Source organism: Homalodisca vitripennis, chromosome 3 (assembly GCF_021130785.1).
Source record: "Homalodisca vitripennis isolate AUS2020 chromosome 3, UT_GWSS_2.1, whole genome shotgun sequence".
Taxonomy (NCBI): domain Eukaryota; kingdom Metazoa; phylum Arthropoda; class Insecta; order Hemiptera; family Cicadellidae; genus Homalodisca; species Homalodisca vitripennis.
The window spans coordinates 55,843,208-55,858,502 of record NC_060209.1 but is presented as its reverse complement, the minus strand read 5'-3'; the positions used below and the strand labels follow the sequence as shown (position 1 = coordinate 55,858,502).

Sequence of the window (15,295 nt, the reverse complement as noted above, 5' to 3'; positions counted from 1 at the left end):
AAGCAATATGTACACATGGTTTCAAATTTAAAATGTCCTAAGGATGCCAAATGTAGTTTTTTTTTTAATATACTTTGTATTAAGGGGTTCGTGTACAGAAATAATAACTTGGAAGTTGTTTCCATATTCCATATCAAATAAATAAATTTCAATGTAACAACAAAGTGTATTAAATTTTAATTGATTTTTTCAATTTGTATTAGTTTAAGTTTTTAAATTGTTATTTAATGTTTATAAAATTTATGTTTAATTAAGTTACCATAAGTTACCAGGATTAATCAATTATTGTTGTATTTACTTCTTTTAAGTAACTTCATAGTGTTAATTAAAATTCCAGATTTGTAAAAAACTATAATTGGAGTAAAGTTTCAAACTATGAATAAGAAAGTAATTTTGTTATAAGTATTATATTATTGCAATTTTTTAAGTTCATATTCACTAGAGCTGAGTGAAACTTACACACCACAAGTCCTTTCCAATTAAACTCACTTATTATTTATGAAGTCAAGACCCCAGGACCTTCATTGTAACACAAATCTTCTGGGTTTAATTCTTTTAGCGTCAACGTCCGTTTTTATGGACGTCGTTAAGATGTGCAAGAAGAGCCAGCGTCCGTTTAACTGGATGCCTATAAAATACGTTATAAAAAATCAAAATAGGTCTTTTGTATTCACTTAAAATAATATTTCTGAAAAACACTTTATGTAAAGTTTTTGAACTAAATATTGACCAAACAAACACTAAGTACAAGTGGTATTGAATGTGAGCTATATACTGCTTGGCATCATTATGACTTAGTCAGCTGTTGTCTTTTTTTTTATTGTTTTTTAATTCTTTCAAATAATGAAGTGAAATAGGTCAACAATAAGTGAGAACACCATTCGTAGACTGTTACAAGAGGAGGACGTGATGGTTGAAATGTCAGTTCTTTGGTATTATCTGGAGGCCTCTATTTTTTGAAGTCTCTTACCAGGGTCCTAAGAGACCACATAATTAGAAATAAGAGACTTAGCTTACTGTGAAAATTACATGTCATTATGACGATGGGTTCTTGTTTTATTCCTCCCGAAAGGAAGTAGTGTCAGTGAGAAGGAGGTCGCTCTGTCCCTACCCAGTACTTGTTATAACGTTGTATAAGTAGTTTTAGCTAAGGTTATCATAAAGATGTTACTAATAGTATCAAAGATAACCTTTACAAGTTGTCACATGATCTGAGCTTGAATTTGGGCACTATCTCAAGGGATGTTTATCTTCTTTCGCCAGAAGCCCGCACTGATGGTCAGGAACATTCTCGATCATACTTCTCTGACCTCAGATCACGTCCCAGATCGTCCAACAAATCCAACAAAGATTTTTCATGTTGGAAATAAGCGTTTGTTCATTAAGTTTTTATATTTCTAATATGTACGTATGTTTTTTTCCCACTTGTACCTACCTAATAACAAATAGTCGCTTCCTTTTGGGAGCTGTATACTGTGAGCACAAACCTGTGACTATGCATCCTCATTTGTTATATGTACACTGTCAGAACACAAATAGTACTTGACTATATTCTGTCATATAGGATTTGATTTTTACATGTAACTCTAATTAGCATGTGATTTTAATCTTTGTAATTATTTTTAAAACAGATGGTCAATTTTATTATTGGGATTGTGGTTTGTAAGTACAGGGTGTATCAAAGAGAATTACAATTGTGTATCAATTAAGTCAACAATTATTACGCATGAAAGGATACAGACTTCAGATACTGCAAGCTCTTCGTGAGGGTGATAAAGAACGACGCGTGGAGTTTTGTAACTTCGTTCTTGATAAGATGATGGACGATGAACATTTTGTATCGTGCATAGTGTTTAGCGACGAGGCAACATTTCATTTAAATGGAAAGGTAAACCGCCATAACGTTAGAATATGGGGCACAGAAAAACCACTTGAAATTGTGCAACATGAGAGACACTCCAAAATTTAATGTGTTTTGCGTGGTTTCACGGGAAAAGGTGTACGGTCCATTTTTCTTTGCTGAGAACACTGTTACAGGAATAACACATCTCGATATGCTTGAGAATTGTCTTTTCCCCCAATTGGAGACTGATTCGAACGACTTCATTTACCAACATGACGGGGCACCGCCACATTGGCATCTGGCAGTCCGACAATTTTTAAATAAAAAAAATTCGTGACCGATGGATCGGCCGCGCTGGACAAAATGACACATCCTTACATTTCTGGCTTCCTAGGTCACCGGACCTTACTGTATGTGATTTTTTCTTGTGGGGTTTCATCAAAGACTCTGTATGAATCCAGAGCCTTCGCTACCAACAACAATGGATGAGCTGAGAAATCGCATTACAACAGCAGTGGAATCAGTAACTCAGGACATGCTCGCTGCAGTGTGGGATGAATTTGAATATCACATAGACATATGCCGTGTATCTAAAGGTGGATATATTGAACACCTTTGAAAAGGTATGAAAAAAAAACTTTGAGTTTCCCTTTCAGCCAAAAAAATTAGTAATTGTATATGTTTACTACTGTACGAAATATAGACATGCCAAATCGGATGATTCTTTTTGATACACCTTGTAGTTACTTCATCACTCATTGTACTGTGTGTAAATATTTATGTAGAATAAAATGTTTACTTTTCACTACCACCTCACGATAGTGCTGACCCTGAAGTGACATGATTTGCACGAGTGACAAGTGGCATTTAGATGCCAAGTATGCAGCCAAAGTGAGGGACATCTTAACCAAGCCTCCAGTTACCAGAAAGTATTGAAGTTCAAGACCAAAGTTATCCAGACTTTGAATAGAGACCATATGGAGACTACAGAGTCCTTAACTCTAGAACCATACCCTAACCGCTACCTGATTCCCAATATCCAGTACTTCCCACACTTACTCAATGTTCCAAAAAATTTCTCAACAATAGATCTTGTATTGTTATGTGTATGTGCTTACCATCAAATTCCTGTTTCTCCCGGTGATATCCCAAAGACAGCATTTCTATCTTTTAGATAACCATATGGCCTCTAATTTTCCTTATATGACCTTCTGTCTCTGCAATACAACACAGAACTTCCAGTGATTCGTCGTTGGTGTTTTAAGGGGCCTAGAATTCTGCTATGCCTAGATCGAATATAGTCTTAACACAAATGAAAGGAAATATTTGTCTACTCACTCAGTCTTGTAACGCATGCATGAAGATTGAAGCTTTATGTGAAACAAAATGTGTAGATTTAAAATCAGATGTTATGACTGTAAATGCATTCAAAGAATGATCTGCTATTATAACAGATGCTTGTACTTCTTCATTTGTACTCTGTTTCTTGTTTATCAAACCTTTCATTAGCCTAAATTTATTGATGTGAAACGTGTTATAATAATTTTACCATTAAATTAGCAACAATTTATAGTCAACAATTACACTACTTGATAGTTAAATAGATTTTTATTGTTATTTACCTTTTAGCAATATTGATTATTACATTTTTATCTAGAGTTTAATTATCAGTGTTTGAGGTTTGCCTATTGTGTCTTAGTTTTTAACTAATGTATCATTTCTAACAGTAATTAATTTGAGACAACACAGTTATTTTTGATGAGTTTAAAGTGTGTTATACCCATCTACAACATTGTCTTTAATATATAATATATTATTTTAGTATCTATAATCTCTATCTATATATAATATATATTTGATGTCTAAATAAGTATAAATAGGTATCTGAAAACTTTTGTATAGGCTACTATACTTAAGCAATGTCTCAAAATTATTGTAAGAATTCTCACAAGCAGACAAATTCAGATTAGTTAATATTTTTGTCCAGCCAAAAATAATTCCAAAATGTTTGTTTCACAACCTTTCACCCAAAATTGACAACATTTTTATGTAAGACTTCAGAACAGTATACGATACTTGAACTTCATGATATAAATAACTTAATTTATTTTTGTAAATAAATTTGTTACTATTTTAACATTTAATCTTACCACTACTCCTGTCAGGGCTTACCAGAGAATTTCACAGTAGTCTTAAACAATATAAATGCAAGATAATCATCAACTTACTGTATGATCTTAGTAGAAAATGTCTTGAGGTAAATTTTAGTATACAATGGAACTCTCTAGTCTTCTTCTTCTATATATGTGAAAGAGGATGTTTGTATATATTATGGCATTGATAGACTCAGAAACTATTTGATCGATCATTATGAAAATTTGTATGTATTTTTCCATGGAGAAGGTTTATATGATATGCCCATTGATGTAACTCACCACCAGGCGGCACTGCCAAAAATAAAACTTTTCAAAGCACCAACACATTATAAACTGCAATTACTACAAGACAGTGTATTAAATAGCCAAAAATTATGTGAAGGTGCTAATTTATTATGTATATTTATCTTTAAAATAAATTTCTGGTTGAACTTAAAGCTTGAGTGTTAGACCACTTTATATTAAAGTACATGTACATGTAGCATGTGACTTTTTATAATTTTGTTGTGGTTTGCAGAATACCTCGGCCTTCAAAAAATGTTGTCCATAATTCAATTTATAAATATAAGCAGTAATGTCCATCATGATGTATCGTTTATTATTCATTATTTCAGTATTTTCTTGATCAGAAAAGAGGTAAAATCAGCAATTGAAAAAAAATACTAACATTGAAGTAAATAACAATGACTATAAATATACACTTTTTAACATATTTTCTTGATCGTGGGAAGAAGGCAAACTCAAATTAGTGTCGGAAATATAAGTTATTCGAACCAGAAGTTCTCATACAGATGCAAAACCTATGAAATTGTGTGTGAACCTGCGGGTAACTGTTAGTTCTAAATATAACTGTTTTATACATATTTAGAATATATGTTTCCACGGTTGTAAATAATGTATTTTACTAATAAGTCCAGTTTATGCACATAAACTCATTTATTGATAAGATAAAAGATATATACTGTATTTGTATTATATAACACATTGTTCTCTAGTTCATTATGGACAAAATTATACCATAGGTAAAGTAACAGTAAAAAAAAACTATTTTATATGAATTTTATAATAATGGTATCCAAATTACCCAAAATCTGTTTGCTATTTAGGGCTGACCGACCTGCCAGATCAAGGGTTAAATAACATGTATAATTTTATTTCTCATTGTATATACCTCAACTCAACTGTAAATTGCAGCAGTATTTTATTATTCTCTTATACAAAAAAAAAATTATAACAATTCTATGACCTGTTGCATTTTTATAGTATAAAATATTTTAAATATATTATAACCATAATATATTAGTTATTCTTATACCAAGCATATACTCCACTAATAAATGCAAATAAATAATACATTTACTATAGTCTGAATAACTGATTCAGAATCTGTATTTATTCCAGAACAGCCCTTGCAGTTTATTTTGGGTTGTTTTAAATAATGCATAATACTTATTTACATTGTATATGCATGCATATTCATGCATATTTTTTTGGTTGCAGATAACACAAAATTCTTACTTATATTTTATAAGTGAACTATTTTAATGTCATACTGTTACAAACATGATTAAATCACCAAATGTACAAGACATACTTGGAAAGTAAGTTCTGGTTTGGAAGAAAAACTAGCCATATAATTTTTTCAAGCTTAATAATTTTACATAAAAAAAGCAGAACCATTTTCTGCATAGTTTTAGTTTTTCTGCATAGCCACAACTTCGTAACATTTTCCATCTCGTCTACTGCGGTTGCGGAAATAAATAGTAGTCGGACAGTGCCAAGTCTGGACTATATAGCGGATGATCGAACTGCTCCTAACAAAACTGGACTAACGATTTGAGTGTCATCAGCAGTATGGGACTTGTCATAGAGCAAAACTTCCTTTATCGACTTTATTGTTTTAAACTTATGTATTTTCAGAAATTGAATGTGTTCCACTTAATTAATTGTTGTTTGGATTCAGGTGTGACATGACGAACGCATGTTTCATTATGTGTCACAATTTATCCTCTCCTTCACTGTACTATATGAGAAAAGTTAAAGCACTGCCAAGTCAGTTGATTTTGTGGACATCAGGTAGCTTTTTGGAAACCATCAGGAATACAGCTTGTGATAGCTTACGTGGTCTGTATTAATTTTCAACAAAACACTACATGTAATTTGCATAAATTTGTATGAAAGCGTTGTCACTGGGTAAATAATGTCGGTTCTCAATGATATTTTCATCAACCTTCCTCACCAGATAATTGTTAACAGCAGAAGCCCAAAAACACAAACACTACAAGCATCATTGTAACCAACTTTCTCACCATTCCATCAGTCTTCGCTTCTTTACTGTAAACATAAAACTTGATAATAAATTTCAGCCAGTTTCTTATACCTTACATTCTAAAATCAATTGCAGTATGAATCATAATTGGAGAGATTGGCAATTAACTGTGAAAGTCAAACCTATTTGAGACCTTTCTTATCAGTTGCAGTTTCATGTGATTTTATTTAATATTATTATTTTGAAAACTAACATTATTTGTTCAGAAATTGTTTCAGTTTAGTTAATTGTAAAATATGTTGTTTCAGGCTGTGAATAACCATTGCTTTCCTGCGTTCCTCAGTATCCCTCCTCCTCAGTTTAAGTTAGTTCTGGACTCCATAATTTGGGCATTCAAGCACACAATGAGGACAGTTGCCGACACAGGACTACAAGTAAGTTCTCAGCTTAAGTCAACTCGTCTCCTTCACAGCTCTAAGTGGAACCCTTGCTTTACTTACTACTCTATGATAAAGAGAATGAAATCTTTTTTTACTTTTACTTTTAAGAACATGTAACAAAATAACATTTTTTTCCTGACTTGACTTGAAGTCAATTCCAACTTTATATATGTATTATATGGCTTTAAAAAAGAATAATTACAAAATAGTTTGAAGTTGTAAGCATAACTGTATTGTAAAACTTAATTAAAGGTTACATCACTTAAAATTAATTTGGAAAGGGTTAAGGAAAATACTTAAACTTTTATAGTCAGACTTTTTTTACCTGTTTGCCCATTATGTTGTATTTATTTGAGCATACAGTATATTCAGTGAAAACCATTGTTTTTAGCAAACTTGTATCAAGTTATTGAAAAAATTATACTTTTGTTTTACTAGGTATGATAAGCTTTCACAACATTACTGCAAGATCAAGACTATGATTTGTTTAGCGGGTTTTTCGGTAGTATAATGTTTGCCTTAAAACTCTTTGTCGGACATCTTGATTTTGCCATTCCAATTGTATGTCTGACAACATCCAACATTGTAATGACATTACTTTTACTTCATTTTCAATCATTATTCAGTATTTCTGATTGATGTTGTAAATGCACAGTATTTTAATTACTTGAACATGACAACTGGTTTTTGTTGATTTTATTGTTGTGGTCAATTCCCTAGGCTATTTTCAGTCGAGTTTACATTAGGAACTCAATATATCATTACCAAGTTTATATTTTCTTTCTGACTTCGAAGTTATTGCTGGGTTAGAGAATGACAATGATATGAGAGTTAAATACAATTAGGGAGACGTAAAGGTCTTTTTAGGACTAATTGCAGGTCTAAAACTCTTCCCTCTAAAAAAAAGTTGTGATATTCAGTTGTGTGGGTTTGATGATGCTGTCCTTGAAAGTGAAAGGCGTCACAATAATAATCATTAGATTGTTTTACTTTAAATTAATGAACAAATGATGCCAAATGTTTAAGTAATATATGTTTTTTTAGGTCATTGTAAATATAGAATATAGATATAACACCATTCAGTTTAATGCTCTGTAAAAAAAATTAATAAAGAAGATTCAGATTCGGGTTAAATACACTACATTCAAAAGTTAGATCAATAACTTCTTTACAAGAACAATTTCACTATAGTAACTGTTGATTTGTTAATTGCCTCTGAATCTAACACCAATTTTGGAGACAAATTGTGTGCTTTACCTTGCAAAAACAGTTCCAAAAGTTAAGTTATGTAGCCCATCCATTATATGATTTGAAAATTACTACGTGTATACTGTAAACTGTTCAAAAATTAAATAATACGACTTCCTGGTGAGTTCTTATTAAATACTGGAAAGGCATTTTGCAACTGATAATGACGTTGATCCTTCAGTAGTTTCTTTTATATAAGCTTTATACAATTTGTGTTTTCATTTCTGGAAAAGAATTGATTTTGGTTTGGTTTGTTTCAGATTCTGTATCAGCTAATGATAAACGTTGAACACCATGAAGAAGCATCACAAAGCTTTTACCTGACATACTTCACAGATATTTTACAACATGTATTTTCAGTTGTAACAGATACATCGCATACAGCAGGTAATCTTTCTTTTAAAATATACTCTGTATGATGATGATCTAGATTGGCTTTATATTAGCCATATCTCTATTATTAGGAACTATTGCGAAGTACAATGTTTACCATCTGTTGTCTAAAACCTAAAGGATGTTCTTTACAGTAAGGCCGAAATATTTCAAGAATGTAATTGTGTAAGCAGTTTTTTCAATGCGTTATGAACTTATTAACCTTGGATGTTAGTTATGACAACAGCAACATAAATCTATAACTAAAAATTATTATTTAACAGGGTGGCCACCCGACCGGGAATAAGCTGGAAATTTTTCTGAGAACTGGGAAAATTTCAAAAATAATTTTTCTGTCTCCAAGAACTTGTAAAATCAAGACGTAATGTTACAGCTTCTTGAATCAAGAAATAATTAATCACGAATCATAGTGTTTTATGTGAACTGGTTCGTGAAATTGTGAATGGAGATAAACATATTTTCCTTAGCTACATCTAACGCTGGTTGATCTAAGGTTATTTCCACTAGTGTAGTAAGTTTATCTTGGTTAGTTCTACTCCTGTGCCGTGGCTGAGGGTTGAATGGCAGGAGAAACATGTAATGTTTAGAATTGGCGGCGCATAATCGCCATCATGTGGTACTGCCCTACTGCTCACGTCTGCCATGGCTAGTGTCAGGTGTTCCCCATATTTGTTTGATTTGAGGTAATAGCGATAAATTGTCACCGAATTTCTCGCATATCGCTAGCGACGAAATGCTAGAGCACTGCAGTTTTGTTGCATTTCTTGCAAATATTGCGATAAAACGTCATCATTGCACTTGGCGTAAGGGTTAAATACAGTACTAAAGTTGTCTATTTGGTTTGAAAATAGACTAGATAATTGGAAATGTTTGACTGGGAAAACGGAGGGAAAACCGGGAATTTGAAAAGAGGGTTTTAGTGGCCACCCTGTTCAAGTTTCAGATATTAGTGCTAACAATTTACTGTTTTGATATTGAGTGCAATAATCAAACTAACAAATAAAATTTTAACTAGTGTGATTTTTAATCTATTGATATGGATTCTGGGATTTAATCCCAGAAGTGTGGCTGGAGCGTATAGGAGCACATGAGTTTTTGTACGATTAAACATAATATTGTATATTTTAAATTTAGGTATCATGGATTCAAGAAATTCTAAACTATACATTTCAATTATTTGATGTCTCTACATGCAATATTATGAGCATGGGAAATAAAATAAAACATTCTACATAAATTTTTTCAAAATTTAAGCTGTACTTTATCAACCTTTTACGAAAAGTACATCAAATACAGAAGGTGTTTGTCAATTAAACTAGTCAATGAAACCTGGAGAGGCTACCATTTCTTAACGAATTGTCTTTTTTTGGTTGCATTTGTGGCAATGTGTTTTCGTAAGAAAACCTTTAGAATAAGGTATAATTTTACCTATGTTTACATTTAAGATTTCCACAACTTCCTTGGCAGATATTTCCTCATACCAAAACAAAGCAATTAAACTGACCAAGTAACTACAATGAGAATGCAACCCTAGAGTTTCATTTACCTATATTCATCCATAAGCAAACATTTTAAGTGTTTATAGACTTTTTGGACACCTGCTATAACTGGCTTAATATTTTGTTTTGGTATTCAGAGCTATTAAATTAAACATTGTTTATTTATTACAGGACTACTGTTGCACGCAACGATACTGGCTCACATGTTCAAACTGATAGAAATGAATAAAGTGAAAGTGCCACTGAGTCGAAACTCCAATGTGAACAACATGACATATGTCCAGGACTTCGTAGCATCACTCCTCAAGACAGCATTTCCCCACCTCTCTGACAACCAGATCAAGCTGACGGTACAAGGCATGTTCAGTCTCAACCATGACATCCCTGGCTTCAAAGAGCATCTAAGAGACTTCCTTGTGCAAATCAGGGTATGTAAGAGAGGCGTTTATGTCTTTTTATATTTTCCATTAATTGTAATCGCTACTAATTTTACTAGTCTTGTTATATACCTCTACACTGAAATGCCTATTACATTGTTTATAAGTAAAAATTCAAAATTTTGGTTTTCAATGGTTATGGAATAAAAACTATATAAAACACAAAATTAAACAAAAAAGGCTTTACATCACCCTACAAAACTATCACTATTGAGGGATGTAATAACACTGTCTGTAATTATTTGTAGATTTTCCACTATAATATTGAGATTTGGTAAATATTGTATTTCTCTATTCTCAGGTACCAGTGATCAGATAATACTCTTAAGTCAGACAGATATTTACTGTTCTTTAAATAGGAGTAGAAGTTTGATGATTAAGTGTTTAATAACAGTATTTTAGTATGTAACCGTTAAAGTGAGTAATATTTTTATTGCTATTAAGACCTATAGTATTAGCAAATAGGAACTGCGGTTGAACCCAGGTAGTCTACACCCACACACATGCAGACCATTCATACAAATTCAGGGGATTAGAACCACCGCATTTCCACCTTGTATTAGTCACCTAGTACAATTCACAACAAACTCAGATTTTTGTTATTTGTATTTTTATACTGCAATGATTTGTGCGTGCGTGTGCGCGCGTGCGTGTGTGTGTGTGTGTGTTCAATCATGGGTCTTAACATTACTGATTAACCAGAGGCAGAAAACAGCACTTGCTGGCTGGCCCCAACCCTCTGTGCTTGAATATGGCAATGCGTGCGAGGCAACTACCTGGCACTGAAGTGGCAATCACTATATACTAATACTATAGTTAATATAATTAAAACAGCGTTTTTCTTTTAAACTCCCTTAGCAGTTTTCTGCATCTCTCAGTTTTTTTTTATTGTTTGTTATCTATAGTAAAATCTTCTATCTTTTCTCTTCCAGCCCCCTCAGCATATCCTCTCCTAATTTTTCTTCTAGCACCTTCAGCCAGTCCTCTCTTTCTTCCAGCATCTCCAGCCAGACATCCTCTTCTCTCGACACCATTCTTTAATTTGTAGGTTTTCTTCATCTTGACTTCCTTCTTTCCATTACCTCTCCGTGGTATCTGTTTACTATAAATTGTTTATATCTAAATTTATTGAATTTTATCATAAAAAGTTGTATGTAAAATTTTTGTACGTGCTTGTAATTAGATGTATTTTAAAATTATATTCCATTATTGTATTTAATTGCAGTGCTGTTATCAGTTATAACATATTACTAGCATACACACATTCTTTTTATATGATATTCTAAACACTCCTGAAATAAGTCATAGTCACTTAAAGATATTCTATTTTCCTGATCCATTTTAGATTAAAGTTTAAGAACTGTTTTTGGGACCTAGAAGTCAAGAGCAAAACCGTTTATATAAGTATCCATAAAATAATTTGAATTGTTTTCCATCATTTTATAATATATGATTTTAGTTATTCTGTTAGATTACATTGGTTGTTCATTTTTAACGCTAATCTTCCATACAAGCACAATTCATAATAAATATAAATTAGAATTTCAGTGTCAAATATTTAAATATAACTTATTCTATCACCTAATGGCTAACAAAGAAAATATCCTGAAAATATTACAAGTGTTTACAAATATTCTATATACATTTTAAAGTCTTCTCTGAGTTGTCAATTCAGGCATTGAAAATTGAATTGCAATTTCTCAGTCACACACTAACAAAATATGAAATCAAAGCTGTCCGAACTAATATATTTCAATGCATTACATCCTTTGTACATACGTCTGTGGAATTTTAAAGATGTGGCTTGTAAAATATTAAAAATGCACGTCCTCACTGTATGGACATCGGAGCTAAAAGGGGTAAGCGACCATAATTTTACTGATGTAATTCCACATGGCTTTTTAATAATTCATACTTTGTTTCTTTACATTGTTTGTCTATATATTATCTATTAAATCTTTTCTTCTAGATGAATTGTTTTTTTTTTTTTTTTTTTTTTTTTTTTTTTTTTTTTTTTTTTTTTTTTTAATTTGTGTGCAATTTATTTTCTTTTTACTAATTGTTTGCAAATTTTAAATAATATTATTAGACAAAAGTAAAAAATTAATTCTAATTTTATAATCATCCAATATGAATTTCTATGTTAAATACTGCTATAAATGTTATTCATAAAACTTGATAAAATGCTTGGAATTTACATAAACAAATCATACGTCATAGCCGCACCAATTACGAACATTTCATATAGTACACCATTTTCTAATTGTAATTGTAATTGAATATTTTTCAGAAAGTTTATGTTAATACCACTCTGTTTTATTTCTCTTTGGTTACAATCTAATCATCTGTTTTTTGCTGCTGCTGCTTTGTCATTTAGTACAGCTTAGTTCAGCGAGATTTTGTTTTGACAAAATAATTGCATATGAGTCCTTAAAATTTACATTAGACAATGATTTAATATGATAATTTAGCGTTGTTTATTTTTATATGTACTGCAAGTTGTAATGTATAAATTATATAAAAAATATAAGTCGAGAGCAAATATTACAGCCAAATTATATAATAGTGTGTGTTCAACACATTAGAACATTTGTTTAGGAAATTATATTGTTTTGATTTTTTTTTAAATCAGTTAAACTTCTGGTTTAGCAGTGAAATTTTTTTAAACACACCTAGGTTTATTTAGTTAAACTATCATGATTCCTATGGACCAACCTATTTCTTTAAATTGCAATTCATTGTATGAATAATAATGATTACGATTATAATAAACTAAATCAATTGTATTTTTAATTCTTATAAACATAAGTTCCTGTATAATAAATCTTACATACTAATATAAATTACAAAAGGCTAAACTTTGAATTTTAGTTCAACCGCAAACTTGTTTTACTTTATACATAATATGTGTGCTTAAACAGTTACAATAATTATAATTCTGAAATAATATGAAAGAGCATGTCCTTGTGAATAAAACAGTATGCTACATGATGGGGTGAATGTGAAAACTGTATTCTTTAAATTGTTTAAACATAGCTTGCAAAGATATCAAAACAACTTGCCAGTGTAGAGGTTCACCATTGCCAGTTGTGGGGCTTATAAAAACTAAAGATGGTACAGATTTTGCTCTGTTTAAAGTTTTAACTATGTATAACCTGGATTTATTTTTTGTAATGAATAAATTCAATTCTTTATGGTTTAAAAAAATCAACTTCAATTGAAAGTTTTAATTTGGGAGAAAAACTCATTCAACGAAAAAAACTAATTAAATTAAAACTTTCCAACAAGAAATTTTTAACTCTTAAAAATATTTTGTATATTGGCAAGATATTGTATGAATTAGCCTTGTGTTACAGGAATTTACGGGAGAGGATGACTCAGATTTGTACCTGGAGGAGAGGGAGTTAGCTCTTAGAACAGCGCAAGAGGAGAAGAGGCGAGTCCAGATGTCTGTGCCGGGCATTCTCAACCCACACGAGATACCTGAAGAGATGCAGGACTAATCCTAACCTAGGTCAGTTGTCCATTGCCAGATGTAATTAATTTAGATAGATTTTGTATGCAAAATCAACCTACTGTAATTGCTTTCATGCAATCACTTACCAAAAATGTTTGCACAATTTCACCATACATGAACTCCAGAGCCCAAAACCATACCTCATTCAAAGTTATACATATGAGGTGTGAGGCTATAAAATAAGCGAATTAGTATTGGTGGAGCTACAGAACAAACGCAATAAGGTTAAATATCATACAGTCGGTCACATGACTCAACTTCCCACCCCTTCTCGTGTTTCTTCTGTCTCCTGTTCTTATTCCGCCCTTAGCGCCAGATATGCAGTTAACCGAACACAAGTGTTTGAGTGGTTTAAACGATTTAAAGATGGCCACAAAGACATCAGTGATGCCACATGCATTGGAAGATTGTCATCATCAAAAATTGTTGCTAACATTGAAAAGATCGATAACCTTGTTCAACTACATTACTGATAATTAATCAGAATTACTTATTACTATTAGTGTACTTACTATCCTACGTACAGAGAAAGCAGAACGATTTGTGGAAAAGCAAGTCATGGATCCTCCTCCAGGACAATGCTCCAGCTCAGTAAACTTTGTTAGTGAAGACGTTTTTGGCCAAGCACAACATCCCGACTTGCTCACTGTATTTTTTTGTTCCCTAATGTCATCAGCTTTGAAAGGAATGAGATTTAAGACTGTTGAAGCCATTAAAGGAAAAGCAACGGAAGTCATGAATAGAGTTAGGGGAAATAATCAACTAAGGGTGGGACAATTATAGGAGCCATACAAAATACGAGGATGGGTGGGAAAGAGCCACTTAACCGACTGTACGATATCCAGCCTTATGTGTTCATTTTGTGGCTCCACCAATACTAATCCCGTTATTTTCTAGCCACACCGTGTGTGTGATACATACCATATATATATATACAGGGTGCACAAACTTTGTGGGGGATAGTACTCGTCATTTTAAACAAAACAATTTCATATTAATATAGGTCAGGAAATGTCTCGTTTAGCCACTAGCAGCTGTTTTGTATTTTTCATTAAAAAACTCTCTGGACAAAGGTATACCACATTATTACTCAGGTCATGACAATCACATTTCACCATATGAACATGGGCCTCTGATGCTTAGTTGCCCATATGTCCATCTGTATGTCTTTTTTATTAAAAAATTAATATTCCAAAGATCAATAAATTAAATTATACCAAATTTGGCTCAAATGTCTGTGATAACAAGGCCAGTTACTGAAAAAAATATAGAGTATTTGAAATTATCTTTAGTATTTTCAAAATAATGGCCATTAAAACTTATTTAACCCTTTGAGTGCCACAGCGTCGCTAATTTTGACGGTACGAAAAGTGCATAAAGTGCCAGCGTCGCCAATTTTAACGTTTCGTATTTCGATAATATTTTATATAGTACAAGATTATTTTGGCCAAATAATCAGACGGCTGTATTCAATAGGTTCTAAACTATCAATA

The 15,295-nt window shown here is 31.9% G+C and overlaps 1 protein-coding gene across 1 annotated transcript in view; it reads left to right on the top strand.

Annotated features, from left to right (window-relative positions):
• The window catches only part of LOC124356901 (exportin-1), a 58,164-nt gene that overhangs the window by 36,009 nt on the left and 6,860 nt on the right, over positions 1-15,295 (top strand). The window contains exons 19-22 of the mRNA XM_046808191.1: positions 6,577-6,702; positions 8,217-8,343; positions 10,020-10,276; positions 13,642-13,799. Of these exons, the coding sequence (XP_046664147.1) occupies positions 6,577-6,702; positions 8,217-8,343; positions 10,020-10,276; positions 13,642-13,788 (657 nt within the window). The 3' untranslated portion in view covers positions 13,789-13,799. The remainder of the gene's footprint in view (positions 1-6,576; positions 6,703-8,216; positions 8,344-10,019; positions 10,277-13,641; positions 13,800-15,295) is intronic.